Source organism: Penicillium taxi, assembly GCF_028828555.1.
Source record: "Penicillium taxi strain IBT 34144 chromosome Unknown utg000002l_segment0_segment0, whole genome shotgun sequence".
Taxonomy (NCBI): Eukaryota; Fungi; Ascomycota; class Eurotiomycetes; order Eurotiales; family Aspergillaceae; genus Penicillium; species Penicillium taxi.
Genome location: NW_026643204.1, coordinates 2,078,754 through 2,093,333, shown reverse-complemented (window position 1 = coordinate 2,093,333; position 14,580 = coordinate 2,078,754). Strand labels below are relative to the sequence as shown.

The window sequence follows — 14,580 nt, the reverse complement described above, 5'->3', positions numbered from 1 at the left end:
CGTACTGAACATGAGAGAGGATCCAGCATTACAGCTGGAACGAGGTATTTTTTAATGTTTTTTTATTTTGAAGTCCTTTCACATCACGGCTGTCCACCCAACCGCCTCCTCGATGATAATTGAGAAAGAAGGGAGTCCTGCTAAATCGGCCGAGTGTTCAAGGAAAACAAACGACCGCCAAATTGCACATTTTTACCACTGCATCTCGTGGGGCTTGTCACCGCTTCGGAGAGAGAAGCTGGTGGCAAGGTAGCTGCCGAGGAAAGCCTCCTTCTTGATGGAGCCGAGAATGGACTGGTCAACGGCCTTCTGGTCAGTAGCACGGGCGCTGGCAACCTTCTTCTTCTAAATCCAGGAAAATAGCATATTAGTACGCTGAACGAAATTTCGTATCTCACATGTAAACCATTGTGAATAGGGTAAATGGAACGTACCTCGGGCTTCTCGCCCTGCTTGAAGAAAGCCTCCTCGGTCTTCTTCTCGGCCTTCTTGTCCTTAGTGAAGTAGTCGGGAGCGGAGATCTTCTCAAGGGCCTTCTGGTCAACGGAAGAAACGTCGACGCGCTTGGAGGTGGCGATAACGTAACGGGAGTTAACACGGCGGAGGGGAACACCGTTGATCTTGAAGGGACCGGTAACAAGGAGAACACCCTGCTCGAGGTGCTTGAGGAGGATGACACGCTTGCCACGGAAACGACCGGCAAGCAGGATCAGGATGGTACCGGGCTGGAGGCTTTCGCGAACCTTGGCGGGGCGGATAGACTTGCGCACCTGTAGAACAAGCAAAACAACATGTTAGAAGACAGGTTTCTCCAGATGTGCAGGAGATCTGGTGATTTCGAGTATCAGGGCAGAGTTGGTGCTCTCGGATGATGCAATGTTGCTGTAGGCAGGGTCGTATTTATCGCTCTCAAATTTTGGCAATATGCCACAGGCTGAGATTCAATTCAAGATCGGATTGTCGTTCAAATTTCATGATCCAAATCGACCGGGTATTGTTGTTTGTCGCATTCATCCGAGCCACCAACCCATTTCCGTCGTCCTCCCAATGATTCCTTCGATGCTTATTGTCGGGGTATACTGACTTTCTTGGGCGCGGTCTCGTCGTCCACGGGGTACCACTTCTGAACCTTGTGGGTAGGGTGCGGCACAGTGCGCTGACCCTTTCCAAACTGCTTCGTCTGGCCAACAGTAGCGTCCGACATCGTGGCTGCTGGGACGTGTATGTGGTTGTCGAGTTGGGTGGTTGGGTGTTGGAGGTTGGTAGTGCGACCTTGGACTTGTGAGTGGAGTCTCCGTATGAGGGTTTGTGGGAAGGGCTTCTATCTCACGTGACATCACGTGAAGTTAGCCGAACCCGATCTAAGTCGATCTTACCTAGATATGCTGACTCAGAATGCTTATGTCAGCAGATCAAAATACTGCTGACTCATGATAATATTGGTGCCTGAGGAATAGTTAGGTATGTTTGGGTTAGTTGCTAAGTCAGCTCCTTCATCACAACCGGACCTGACGTTATCCCGAAGCTTCTCTCCGCACGCGTCAAACATCTACCATCTCCTCATTTCATTTATTCATCTGGCGTGCAACTTGTTCAGCAAACGTTCCTCTTGAATTTGCTTGGATCATCGCCAAAAAGTCCTTTCAGTCATGTCAGATCCCATCATTACCTTCAAAGCAGGTATCTGCGACCTCGACGTAAGCTCATGTTCAATTTGATCTTTCAATTCTCGACTGACGATTTCACTACAGGCCCAAACAGGAAATGTGAAGCCCAAGCCTACACCGGGTTATATCTACCTTTATTCTGAAGATGAGCTGGTCCACTTTTGCTGGCGCCCCCGCAGCTCCCCTCTCGATGAACCCGAGCTTGACTTGGTGATGATTCCCTCCGATGGAACCTTTATGCCATACAAGCCGTCCGGAAAAGATGCCACAACTGGTCGTGTGTTTGTTTTGAAGTTCTCGTCAAGCTCTCAGCGTTATCTGTTCTGGCTACAGTCTCTTTCCCAGCATGAGAGTGGTGATCCCAGCTGGTTCAGCCCCCGCGACCTAAAGTTGGGTGAGATTGTCGATCTTTTGTTGAACGGTGAAGATGTGGAGCAGGAAATTGCCAATTTACCTTCCGGGCGTCGGCCCTCTGGCGGTGACGACGATGAAACCATGGAAGATGTTGACCAAGACCCGGCCCTTGGTGCAGGCAGTGGTGGAGCCGGTGCAGATGCAACTGGAGGTGATGTCCGCGAAGAGGGCCAGGAGTCGCGAGAAGGTGGCGCTGATGGCGGACGAGCGTAGGTACTCTAGATTCCTACTCAACTTTATTGAATAACAGCCTAATTCTCTTTCTTTCATTATGATTTAGAGAGGCCACAGACTCGGATCCATCTTTTGTAGTACAAGACTTTTTGAGATCCTTGGGCGGGCAACGCCAGCGCCAGTCTCAGGATCCCGAACGACCATCGACAACACTCCAAGAACTACTGACTCCTCCCACCACAATACCATTCATTGATTCTGCCGATGACGCCACTGCTGATCACCTTTTGAACTTCCTACCACCGACACTGCTTCTCCTATCTCAAGGCAATGCTGAGGCTGCCGAAGCAGATACCGATCCCGAACTCGCCCAGGCAGCTCTTCTATCGCTTTCACTCTCTCAAAAGAAAGATATTCTCCGCAAAGTGTGCCGGTCGCCTCAGTTCATGCAAAGTCTGGGCAGTCTCACTGTGGCTCTCCGTGATGGCGGGCTTCCTAGTATCAGCGAGGCTTTACAGATTCAAGTGGCAAATGGGGGATATATGCGTCGAGGAGGCGTTCCCCTTGGCGGAGGTGATGCCGTGGAAGCTTTCCTGGATGGCGTTCGACAAAATGTCAAGACTAAAGATGAGTCGGATAAGATGGAAACGGATTGAAATGGATGAAGCAATTATTACCTACATCGTTATCACTAGGTACTGTGTATAATTGACAGCTATTTTTGGCAACAGAACCCCACCTAGGCAACAATTTTAGCTAGGGTTTCGTCATCGCTCTATGATGGCGTTGGGAAGTAATTTCCCACATTTCCGGTTTCAATTGAGGTGAAATAATAGGTAATTGACAAGTAGGAAGTTAACAAAAGTGATCAATCATTAGATAATAAATAAACAACTTCGGTACATTCCTCGTATTTACAGTAGTTAGTCAACAAGGATGACCAATCACCTTGCATGCACCGCCTTGACGCTGTTCCCTTTTGGTGTTTTTGCGACCGGCAACTTTTTTTTGGTCTAAAACAAACCCTCAGCTTTTGGCCGGCCCCAGTTACTTGGCTCTTAACATGATTCGGTCGGATTAGAACGGGCTGGATCTTCTTCTATATTCTTATTCTCACCCCACGCAATTCCGTCTCTCCCCTGAAAGACAAACTTTCTGTTTCCCCCATACTTCTATAATTTACCAGTTAAGGCTTGCGATGTCTGCAATTCGATAATCCCCTAGCTTGCCTCACCATGGCCTCAAATAGCCAGAGCCCTGGTGATATTAATAGCCCTTCCACGGGTCATATCCCTCTCCAGGATCTATCAAGACCTGATGTCCCCGCAGATGAACGTGGGCGATCTCGCACTAACAGCGCGGGGGCTGGTCTGTTTTCACGACACTCACTAGGACGAGGATCACGGCAGCAATATCACAGTATCGCAGATGGATCACCTGTTGATCTTGGCGCAAGTAGGAGGAATCAATTCACATCATCGTCTCATACGGATAGTGGCGATGTCACACCCCAGGATTTGGGAGCTTTGGCCCAGGCCATGTCATTCGGCCTCAGCTACGAACCAGGACATTCATCAACAAACCCATCCGCTGCACATGATTTCCATGATATCCCCTCCGATCTCGATCATGTCCCCATAGATCCTTATAATTCTTACGAACCCGACTACGCAGCCACCGCTCACACCGAAGATGATACCGTACGATTGACCGATACTCGATTCCTCCAACCAATTAGCGGTGCCACTGGTGCGGAGGGAAGACTTAGTAATGACTCTAGTTTCCATTCTGTTAGTTTCAGCGATGCTTCACGGCTGGGTGATGACCTTCCCCATCTAGAGAGTGGATTGCCACAAAGAAGTGGTAGCAATGCCCGATCCCGTTCCCTATCCCCGTCGGGATCAAGTGGGGCGCTGCACCGCGCAAGTTCTCTAGTCAAGTCTATGTCACAGCGTGTGGTCAACTTGAGTAATGAGCCGGAAGTCGTTCAACAGTCGATTGAGAGGGAAGAGTCTCAGAAGAATGCGCGATTGGAAGGACCCCCAGCCCTACCTGCGCTGTTAGATTTCGCCCATGATCGCCCACATGAAAGTCTACCACCCAGAGAGAAGCCGGGGCGGGGGAAGTTGTGGAAATACCGAAATAATCCATTCCGAGGCAGATCTTTAGGAATATTTGGACCAAATCACCCTCTTCGAATTTGGTTATGTGATGTTCTAGTGCATGCGTACATGGAACCTTTCATTCTGGTAATTATCATCGTTCAAGCGATTTTACTTATAGTGGAATCCTCCCAGTCAGTTTTCGACCGTCCAATGGCTGCGAAATGGGGCAGAGACAAGCTGGACTATGTGTTCTTGGTAATCTTTGTTATCTACACGCTCGAAATCAGCGCAAAAGTCATTGTTTCTGGGTTACTCTTCAACCCTACAGAGTATAGCACTCTGAATCGATCCCTAGGGATTAGGAAGGCGATCGCAGAAAAGGGCAAGAACCTGATTGCACCTCATCGACAGTCGACTACCAAAAAAGTCTCTTTTCTTCAAACAGAACCGCAGAGCTCTATTTTGCGGACGTTCACCGGAATGAATGCACTAGATTCTCAATCTTATGACGACCCGCTCCAAAAGCGTCGAGTCAGACTGGCCCAACGAGCCTTTCTTCGACATTCTTTCAATCGATTAGACTTTGTGGCCGTGGTAGCCTTCTGGATATCATTCTTTCTGGCTTTGAGTGGTATAGAGGCAACTAGACAGCTCTTTATTTTTCGCATGCTGAGCTCTCTCCGAATCTTGCGACTTCTTTCTCTGACGAACGGTACTTCAGTAAGAACTCAGCTGACTTGATCCAATACATGAACTAATATACTAATTGTCTTTAGGTCATTCTACGAAGTTTGAAACGAGCCGCTCCTCTTCTAGTTCATGTAGCGTTTCTGATTGGATTTTTCTGGCTTCTTTTTGCCATTGTAGGCATCCAAAGCTTCAAGTCCAGTCTCAGAAGAACGTGTCTCTGGGTTGATCCTGAAGGGCAGAGTAACTTCACTTTGAACGACCCGTACAATGTGGTACAATTCTGCGGAGGATACAGTGATAATGGTCAACAAATGTCTTGGATTGATGCTCGAGGTGTTTCATCAGGAGCTAGACCTAAAGGTTACATTTGCCCTCAAGGCTCCCTTTGCGTTGAAGGCACAAACCCCTACAACGGAACCGTCAGTTTTGACAACATCTTCCAGTCCCTGGAGTTAGTCTTCGTCATCATGACCTCCAACACATTCAGTGATCTTCTATACTATACCGCCGACAGTGACTATCTCGCCGCTGCGCTTTACTTCGCCTGCGGTATTGTTATTTTGAGTTTGTGGCTGGTTAATCTGCTTATAGCAGTCATCACTCACTCATTTCAACTTATTCGCGAAGAAAGCAAGCGCAGTGCCTTCGCACCCAAGGTGATAGATGCTGTCGAAGAGGATAATCAAACTCAGCGTAAAATTAGCGCCATCAAACGACTTTATGACAAGACTGAATGGCTCTGGGTTTGTATTATCATTTTTGACCTTGTTGTTCAAGCTTTGAGAAGCTCCACCATGCCAGCATCACGGGAAAAGTTCATCAATGATACGGAGATAGTTGTTACCATCGTGTTCCTGGTCGAGATAATCGTGCGCTTTGCATCAGACTGGCGTATGTTTATTCGGAAGCGCCGAAACTGGGTTGATCTCTTCCTTGCAATTATCAACTGCGTCATTCAAATACCTCCAATCAAGAACTCTGGCCGCGCCTACACTGTTCTCACCCTCTTTCAAATCCTTCGAGTTTACCGAGTGGTTCTTGCTTTCTCTGTCACCAGGAAGCTGATCATGGTTGTTTTCCGCAACACCATTGGTCTACTTAACCTTATCTTGTTCCTTTTCATGATGACGTTCCTGGCTTCTATATTTGCGACACAGCTTTTCAGAGGTCAGATTCCCACATCTGATCCTTCCGGAAATACCATCATCGTCACGTTCTCTGACATCTGGAATTCCTTTATTGGAATGTACCAGATCCTGTCGAGTGAAAATTGGACGACTATCCTTTACGATGGCACAAACTATACTGTCAACTTCAACACTGGATGGATTTCTGCTGCATTCTTCATTCTATGGTTCATCATGTCGAATTTTATCATTCTGAATATGTTCATTGCTGTCATTCAGGAAAGTTTTGACGTCTCTGAAGACGAGAAGCGATTGCAGCAAGTCCGTGCTTTTTTGGAACAGAAACATGTTGGAAGCGCTACCCAAGGAACCCTTGCATTGTCCAGGATTCTTCGGTTGGGCCGTGACTCTGATCGCTACAAGGATCCACTGGAGCATGGACCTGCCGCGCTAGAAATGCTACTCAAGGACGCTGTTGTTCAAGAGTTCCTTGACGAGGAACAACAAGAGCAACACAAAAATACGACACATGATCATAGGGCCCATGCCATGCCTGAGGGAAGCCCAGAAGAACCAGTGCAACCTGGCTTTCTTTCACAATTGTGGACGAAGACAACTTCTGTTATTATAGGCAGGGAACCGAATCCGTTCTACTCCAGGATCAAATTCTCCCGGGCGTATGAAGAACTAGATCCAAGAACCATGGCCAAAGAAGTGGTTTCAGCAGCTGAGGCAAGAAAACGAGCACAGCGAGAGTTTCTTGTCAAACATCCCACCTACAACAAATCGCTCTTCATTTTTTCTCCAAATGATCCAGTTCGGAAATTCTGTCAGCGTATTGTCGGACCCGGTAGAGGAAACCAGCGGGTCGAGGGCGTGGATCCTTATAAGCCACTGTGGTATGCATTTTCGGCTTTCATCTATGCAGCCATCGTGGCTATGGTGATTTTGGCTTGTATTACAACCCCTTTATACCAGCGAAAATACTTCGCTACTAATCGCAACTGGTTTGTCTACATTGACTTGGGGTTTGCTGTTGTCTTCACCATCGAGGCTGCAATCAAGGTGATTGCTGATGGCTTCTTCTGGACACCGAACGCGTATTTCCGAAGCTCATGGGGTTTCATCGATGGAGTGGTGCTGGTCACTCTCTGGATCAGTGTCATCAGTTCTTTGATGAAGGATTGGAGTATCTCTAGACCTATCGGTGCATTTAAGGCTCTCAGAGCTCTCCGTTTGCTGAACGTCAGTAACAGTGCCAAGGATACGTTTCACTCGGTTATCATTCTTGGGGGATGGAAAGTTATTGCTGCCGCGGCGGTTTCTATGAGCTTCCTTATTCCATTTGCTATCTACGGTGTCAACTTGTTCAATGGGCAAATGATAAGTTGCAACGATGGCGATTTTGCAGGGAACTTGACCTATTGTGTCAACGAGTTTGAAAGCTCGCCCTATAACTGGAATGTCCTTGCGCCCCGGGTTGCAGCGAATTCCTATTATGACTTTGATGATTTTGGAGACTCTCTCTTCATTCTCTTCCAGATTGTGTCTCAAGAAGGCTGGATCGATGTTCAACAAAGCGCGATGAGCATTATTTCGAAGGGTATACAGCCCCAATCACTGGCAGCTCCAGAAAATGCTCTGTTTTTCATTGTTTTCAACTTGCTTGGAGCTGTGTTTGTGCTGACGCTGTTTGTGTCTGTCTTTATGCGCAACTACACGGAACAAACTGGAGTTGCCTTCTTGACTGCGGAACAGCGTTCATGGCTGGAGTTGCGGAAGCTTCTTCGTCAAATTTCCCCGTCGAAACGGTCTTTCACTGAGAAGAGCGCTAAGTGGAAGTTATGGTGTTACCGAATTGCAGTTAAGAAACACGGTCGATGGGCAAATTTCGTGACTTGCACCCTCGTGGCGCATTTACTCCTTTTGGTGCTAGAGTGGTATCCGGAACCTAAACTTTGGGAACTGATCCGATCCATACTTTTCTTCATCTTTATGTTCGTCTACATTGCCAATCTTCTTATCCGAGTGATGGGTCTTGGGTGGCACCGCTTTAGCAGGAGCTCTTGGGATCTCTACTCACTTATTGCCATTCCTGGTGCATTCGTTTCAACCATCTTGAATCTCTCATACCAAACTCAAGCTGTGCTCGAACTGAACAAACTCTTCCTAGTCTCGATTGCTCTACTTCTCATCCCGCGGAATAACCAGCTGGATCAACTATTCAAAACCGCCGCGGCTAGTCTACCTGTGATCAGTAATCTACTGGCCACCTGGTTTGTCTTGTTCTTGGTATTTGGAATCGCATTGAACCAGGCATTCGGTCTTACTAAACTGGGACAAAATGAAAACAACAATCTCAATTTCCGCGATGTACCCAAATCGTTGATCTTGCTCTTCCGTGCTAGTGTCGGAGAGGGTTGGAATCAAATCATGGAAGATTACGCTACAATGATGCCTCCACTATGCACATACGATGCCGAATTTCTCTATGATGACTGTGGCAGCCCCGCATGGGCTCGGTCTCTTTTCATCGCGTGGAACATCATCAGCATGTACATTTTTGTTTCTTTGTTTGTTTCGCTCATCTTTGAAAGTTTCTCTTACGTCTATCAGCGAAGCAGCGGGCTGTATGCCGTCAGTCGTGAAGAGACTCGCCGATTCAAGCAGGCATGGGCCACGTTTGATCCTGAGGGTACTGGATTCATATCCAAGGAGCAGTTTCCCCGACTCCTAGGTGAGCTTTCGGGTGTATTTGCGATGCAGATTTATGATGGGGAGTTTAGCGTCGGTGCCATCTTGGAAAGATGTCGCACGAGTCCACGAAGAAACTCATCCTACTCATTCCAAGCCTCAAGGAATATGCGACCGGGAGACTCGTTGATACAGTCGAACTTAAAAAATGGGTTGGCGGATGGCATTGACCTCCAGGAACTCGCAAGTATTATTGACCGTATCCCGGTCAATACCATCCGTGAGCGCCGCCAGCGCCTAAATAATTTCTACGAGGAGATCCTTGTGTCAGCAGACCACGCTCGTGGTATCTCCTTCCACCAGTGTTTAATGATCCTCGCTCATTATAACGTCATCAGCGACAGCAAGAGTCTGCGTCTGGAAGAATTCCTTCGTCGCCGAGCACGTCTCCAGCGTGTACAGGAAGCTGTCCGCCGAAACACTGTAGTGGGATTCTTCGATACTCTTTACTACACGCGGGAATTCCGACGTGCAATCGAGCGTAAGAAGAACTCCCGCATGACTGATGTTCCACAGTTTACCGTGCCCGAAATCTTTGTCGAGGATCCGGTAGACGAGGAGCCCGAGGAGCCAATGCCTGGCACCATGACACCGCAAACCCAGCCTGAGATGGACGGACCTGGACCATTCACGCCTATGCTCTCGCCTGCATCGACATCGACACGCCGCCGAGCTGAATCTAGCCCTACTGCGCGTCTGGGCGATCTACCCCGGCTGGACACCACAGCGGCCGGTCTTTCATCGGGAACTAGTACCCCGACCGAATGGTCTGGCATTAGTCCATCGCGTGCTCCACGTCACATGTACGGGGAAAGTTTGTCATTCGCATCGGCTGGCTCACCGTCCCACAGCCATAGCGATCATTCACGACAGAATAGTGTCGTTAGTGCACAGGATGTCATGGACTCGCTGGACAACTCCGTCTGGGGCGAGAGTATCCGGCGGAGCTTCACTCAGCGGCGGCCAGGTGACCGACCGCCTGAATAGACTCGAATAATGAATATGGATTGATGGAGATGTGATGTCTCTTAAATGAGACGAAGACGCATATATGATAGTTAGTTGATGAAGGTTTCCAGTCCTTCTATTTCCTTTTTTCCCTATATTCTCCCTATTTTCCATTTTGGCTTCCATTTTTGCTGTACAATACCTTGATCCAGGTATCCTTTTGGCATAATTGCATAGCAGTGGCGTAGGATTTCAATTTACTCCGGCTTTCATATTTCATTTAATTTCCACATCTCTGATAGAATCTGACTACAGAATAGAGTCTTTTACATCAAATCTACCTAGGTATATAGTCTAAAGGGATCATAATCAGGCTGAATCAAGGCCCGTACTATTGGTTCTGGAATAGGAAATTAGAGGTTGTAAGTATAACCCCACTTCTCTCACTTGAATAGTTTCATCTTGATAATGGTATTTTATCATTAATTCTTATAATGTTCTCAGACAATACCTTGGTCTCATTACTATTTTCTACAGAATCAGCAAACATAGAACTGAAAACGCGAGTGTAGTTCACTGTTTGCAGGATCTAATCTAGGCACAATTGCATTCATCCGCATGCGTCAATAGCATCTATTCAATTCGTGTCTCAAACCCTCGCAGCAAATTTTTTTTAAAAAAAGGATCCTTGCTACTTTAATTTACCTTAAAAGATACTTTCGTCCCGAACATTTATCGCCTGTCAATGCAACTCACCTCTATTCCTTCGTTTTCTTGTTATCGATCTGTCAACCAACACCAAAATCTCAAACAACCATCAACCATCATCAACATAACCATAACACCAATTCAAAATGGATCATCAATTCACCTCCATTTCCTCCCCTCTCTCACACTATCCCACACGACCAACCAGCGACACCTCAAGTTTACGAACCACCTCCCCACCATTATCACCGATCAGCACAACAACTGCATTCCACCGCCAGACCCAATATAACCTCTTCAACCTATCATTTCACCCCACCGCACCCTCAAAAGAAGATGCTGGCACAATGTCACAACAAACCCGGTGTGTGAATCATCCTCCCTCCACAGTTCTCCGAGGCCGTTCTTCACAGACTGTGCTGCGCCGTCGACCATCTGCCATTGATATGGCACTTAGTGAGGAGCGGTCTCGCTGTGACGGGGATTCTATTGAGCGGAAGGGACTGGATCTTATGGAGCCGCGCCCCGTGGACGTCAATGCCAATGCCAATGCTACTTTGACAGCTCTTTCTGGCTCTCGTTTGCGCCAACGCCATTCGAGTGTGCATTTACGGAGTGAGAATACCATTGATGGTGGAGCTGATACTGGTCGTGTGCAGCAACCGAAGTTTGTTCTTGGTGGTATCTTTGAGGTTATGGAAGGACAGACTTAGGCTTACTTCTGCTTCCTGGAAGAGGGTCTGTTTTTCCTCAACTTTGGTAGAGGGTTTGCTCTCGCGTTCTCGTTCAGAGAGGAGTTCTTCTTCTTTGAGAGAGTTATGTTCTTCCCCTTACTGAAAGAGGGTTCCTTCATTCATGATGAGGGTTTATTACCTTTAATTTTCTCGATAAAGGCTTTTCTACAGGGTTCTATGGTGTTTACAGTGGTTTATCTTGTATCTTTTTTTTCTGAATATGTATTATCACCGGCGTCTGGTCAGAGCTCAGGGGGGGGGGGGATATTGATACCAATATCGAATTTGTACATTGGGATAGAATGGCACCATTGTACAATATAATTTATGTATTACATACTTAGCTTATGCTCTAAGAGATATAAAATTTTCTTGGCACCTTAGAAAAATGGAGATATTGATATCTCAAATAGAATCAAAGCAGTGGGTATCGTACAATAAAAACTAACTCACGCTATACAAACGCTAATGGATATTTTGACATGGGGTGTAAAGAGAATATGAAGCATGGTGATACAGGGATGTAGGAAAACATAGGACCTTAGGCCTTCAGGCAGCACCTGGTCCCTTGCGCGCGTTTGGCCATAGTTGGCCACGGCAATTATTCTCTCCACAGAGACACTGCACTGCATCGGGGTTAACTACCTTCGACCCATCCCACGAGGGGTTATAGTCAAAGGTAAGTTCCGTTCCGGCAGGGATATCGCAGACGGCAAAGAAGGCAAGGTAATAAAGGCGATCATCGCCGTGATTTGACGTGGAAACGGGAATAATCTTGCAATTCGGGTTACAAGAATGGTTGATGAAACGCGTGGCCGATCCGAACTTTTGCCCATCGATGACGTAGATTGTTTCGTCGTCGACAACAAAATCGAGGCCGAAGAGGTACGACTGGCCCTCGTTGCATCGTTCGCGTGCATCGGCCGCTTCTTTTGACATTACTTCGCCGAGATATCGATCGATAAATTGACCGGTAACAATGTTGTCGGGCGAGCGGAGACCTAAGGCTACGTTAGCGTCAAGTTAAGCATATCTACATAATCTGAGGGTTATTTACCTAATCCACGAGCGACGGTGTCGAAAATCTCATAACGAATTTGACGACCGCGCTGGACTACATTGTTCCAGCAATCACCACTGCAACTACACTTGTAGTTGCACTCCGATATCATGGACTTGCGCTCCAGAAAACTAGGGTAAAGCACCATCTGACCAGTTGGCGAGCGGTGGTACGGAACGATCAGTTCGTTCGAATCAATCTCTTTGTGGAGACAGTCGCATTTGGTAGGCTCGCAAGGGCCAACACAATTGCATCCGTAATTGAACGCTTCATCAACTGGAGAAGTGCCTTCACCAAGAATGTAATCATCTACAAATTGGAAATTTGCAGTCAGCAGTCCAAGCCTCTCCTCGTCGATCATAAAGAAGATTTCTGGTCCTGCGATCTTCTCCAGTCTCTGGTTAAGAGACCGGCGGATCAGGTCGGGAGGACACGGTTCACGCTCTGTATTCTCCCATTCAGGAAAAGAAATCTTGGAACGATCAATGATCCGGGCCTTTGGATAGGCACGTCGAGCAGCAGATTTTTTTTGCTCAAAATTGATGGAAAAATCTCTTCCAGTTAATTCGTTCAATTTGGCTGGTGAAGGAACTATCACGCTGATGGGAGCAAGTTCCCGTTGGGCTTGAGTAGGTGTCAAAGGAGATTCTGACGAAGAGTCGGACGTGGAGTCCAACTGCAGATCCATATGTGTGGACACACCACCCTCATCGGGCCTCTCAACTTCCTCGCTGGCGGAAGATTCATTCTGGCCATTGCTATGCATGCGGCGACGATGAGAAGGTCTATGAACTTCATCGCTGGTGGAAGAATCATTTTGATCATTATTGTCAATAGAGACATCAGTGCTCTTTCGCTTAGAAGGTACTGATGTATCTCGAGGGACTGCAAGAGATGAAGGATGGCTATGAGCCTCTGCCACAGAGACAAAAGCCAGAGGTGTTTCTTTTTTCTGAAAACGTAACTGAAGATTAGCGAGATGTTTCATGGCTAATCCGCGAGGAACAGCGGTTCTAGGCCATAGCATAGATTATTGATGATCAAGGGGGCAGCATGGTGGCGACAGTAGGTGTGCCATTATCCTGACATAAGATCGGAATACGACTGCCGGAAAATGTGAACATATCTTATAGGAATATAATTCTTATAGAATGAAGATAAAACATGGTGGGGAAATTATGGGAAGAATTAACGGGGGAGATAAATTAATAGGACTCACAATTTGTAAAAACGGTTCATCGATGTCCATCATATGATGATGATGGTTAATGGCACCTTCTGATTCAGACTCCATATCAGATGTAAGGTCAATGACAGCAGGCATCTTCGGCACAGCATGGCCCAAAGAAACGCCAATGTCAACATGAACCGCCATATTGTGCAGTCTCAAATATTCACGGGGTCATGAATCGAGTACTCTGTAGTTTATATAGAACCAAGTTCTAACAATGAAAACTCAGAACCATGTCATGAATAGTAAATTTCCGAGTTTAACTATTAGAGAATTGTAGGTTACCGAGTGGTGATGTTAATTTCGGAGGTGGAGTGAAGGGTGAAAACAAAGAAAGAAAGAAAGAAAGAAAGGGAGAGAACCCTAAGAATTAAACTCAGGCTTTGTGTTTTAATTCTCGAAAGGAGAAAGGGCAGGTCACCAGGTGTGCACTGTGGGTAGTAGAACGACTACCTCGGAAGTATCGTACACGGTACGCTTGACGGTAAGAGTCTACTAAGAAATACAGTGAACCCTGAAAGTGGGAAAAACAAGGCTTAAGGGAAAGTAGATTTAGGAGTCTAAGTTCTAAGGGTAGCAAAGAACCAAGTTAAAATTTTATTGCTGAGTCATCCATTAATGGCCTGTCATTCCGTTAGTCTGATTTGAAACTTCTATATACGTTAATGAAACTAAATACAGCCAGCTGTTTGAAGTTTTCCATGCTAAAATTCTGCAGATTTTCGTTGGTAGTATCATACTGTTGGAGTCCGTTTGTCAAGTTTGATTATACGTTGTACTTTGTATTTTCAATGTTGTGCGTTCTGAAATATGTTGTACCACTCATCACGTACCATTTATTAGCATTTGTTATCCTGGCCAATAGAAACACACAGAATATATCATTAATGACTAATCAATATATATATTTCCATCCTAGACCTAATCCAATTCTTTAATTATATAGGCGCGCCTAACGGTTATGTTTT

At 46.6% G+C, this 14,580-nt stretch overlaps 5 protein-coding genes across 5 annotated transcripts; 3 read left to right on the top strand and 2 right to left on the bottom strand.

Moving 5' to 3' along the window:
• Positions 1 to 192: 192 nt before the first annotated feature.
• N7495_002709 (60S ribosomal protein eL6) lies at positions 193 to 1,204 on the bottom strand (the record flags this gene model as incomplete). Its single annotated transcript, XM_057205378.1, has 3 exons — positions 193 to 345; positions 435 to 770; positions 1,085 to 1,204. The coding sequence occupies 3 exons, from the start codon at positions 1,202 to 1,204 to the stop codon at positions 193 to 195; spliced, it is 609 nt and encodes a 202-aa protein (XP_057065985.1).
• A 445-nt stretch (positions 1,205 to 1,649) lies between these two features.
• N7495_002708 (uncharacterized protein) lies at positions 1,650 to 2,911 on the top strand (the record flags this gene model as incomplete). Its single annotated transcript, XM_057205377.1, has 3 exons — positions 1,650 to 1,697; positions 1,752 to 2,290; positions 2,362 to 2,911. 3 exons carry the CDS (start codon positions 1,650 to 1,652, stop codon positions 2,909 to 2,911), a joined length of 1,137 nt encoding a protein of 378 aa, XP_057065984.1.
• Positions 2,912 to 3,490: 579 nt separating this feature from the next.
• cch1 (calcium channel protein CCH1) lies at positions 3,491 to 9,918 on the top strand (the record flags this gene model as incomplete). Its single annotated transcript, XM_057205376.1, has 2 exons — positions 3,491 to 5,080; positions 5,137 to 9,918. 2 exons carry the CDS (start codon positions 3,491 to 3,493, stop codon positions 9,916 to 9,918), a joined length of 6,372 nt encoding a protein of 2,123 aa, XP_057065983.1.
• Positions 9,919 to 10,733: 815 nt separating this feature from the next.
• N7495_002706 (uncharacterized protein) lies at positions 10,734 to 11,300 on the top strand (the record flags this gene model as incomplete). The annotated part of the gene is made up of 1 exon (XM_057205375.1): positions 10,734 to 11,300. One exon carries the CDS (start codon positions 10,734 to 10,736, stop codon positions 11,298 to 11,300), a length of 567 nt encoding a protein of 188 aa, XP_057065982.1.
• A 570-nt stretch (positions 11,301 to 11,870) lies between these two features.
• Positions 11,871 to 13,408, bottom strand: clrD (uncharacterized protein; the record flags this gene model as incomplete). Its single annotated transcript, XM_057205374.1, has 2 exons — positions 11,871 to 12,322; positions 12,388 to 13,408. 2 exons carry the CDS (start codon positions 13,406 to 13,408, stop codon positions 11,871 to 11,873), a joined length of 1,473 nt encoding a protein of 490 aa, XP_057065981.1.
• Positions 13,409 to 14,580: the final 1,172 nt, after the last annotated feature.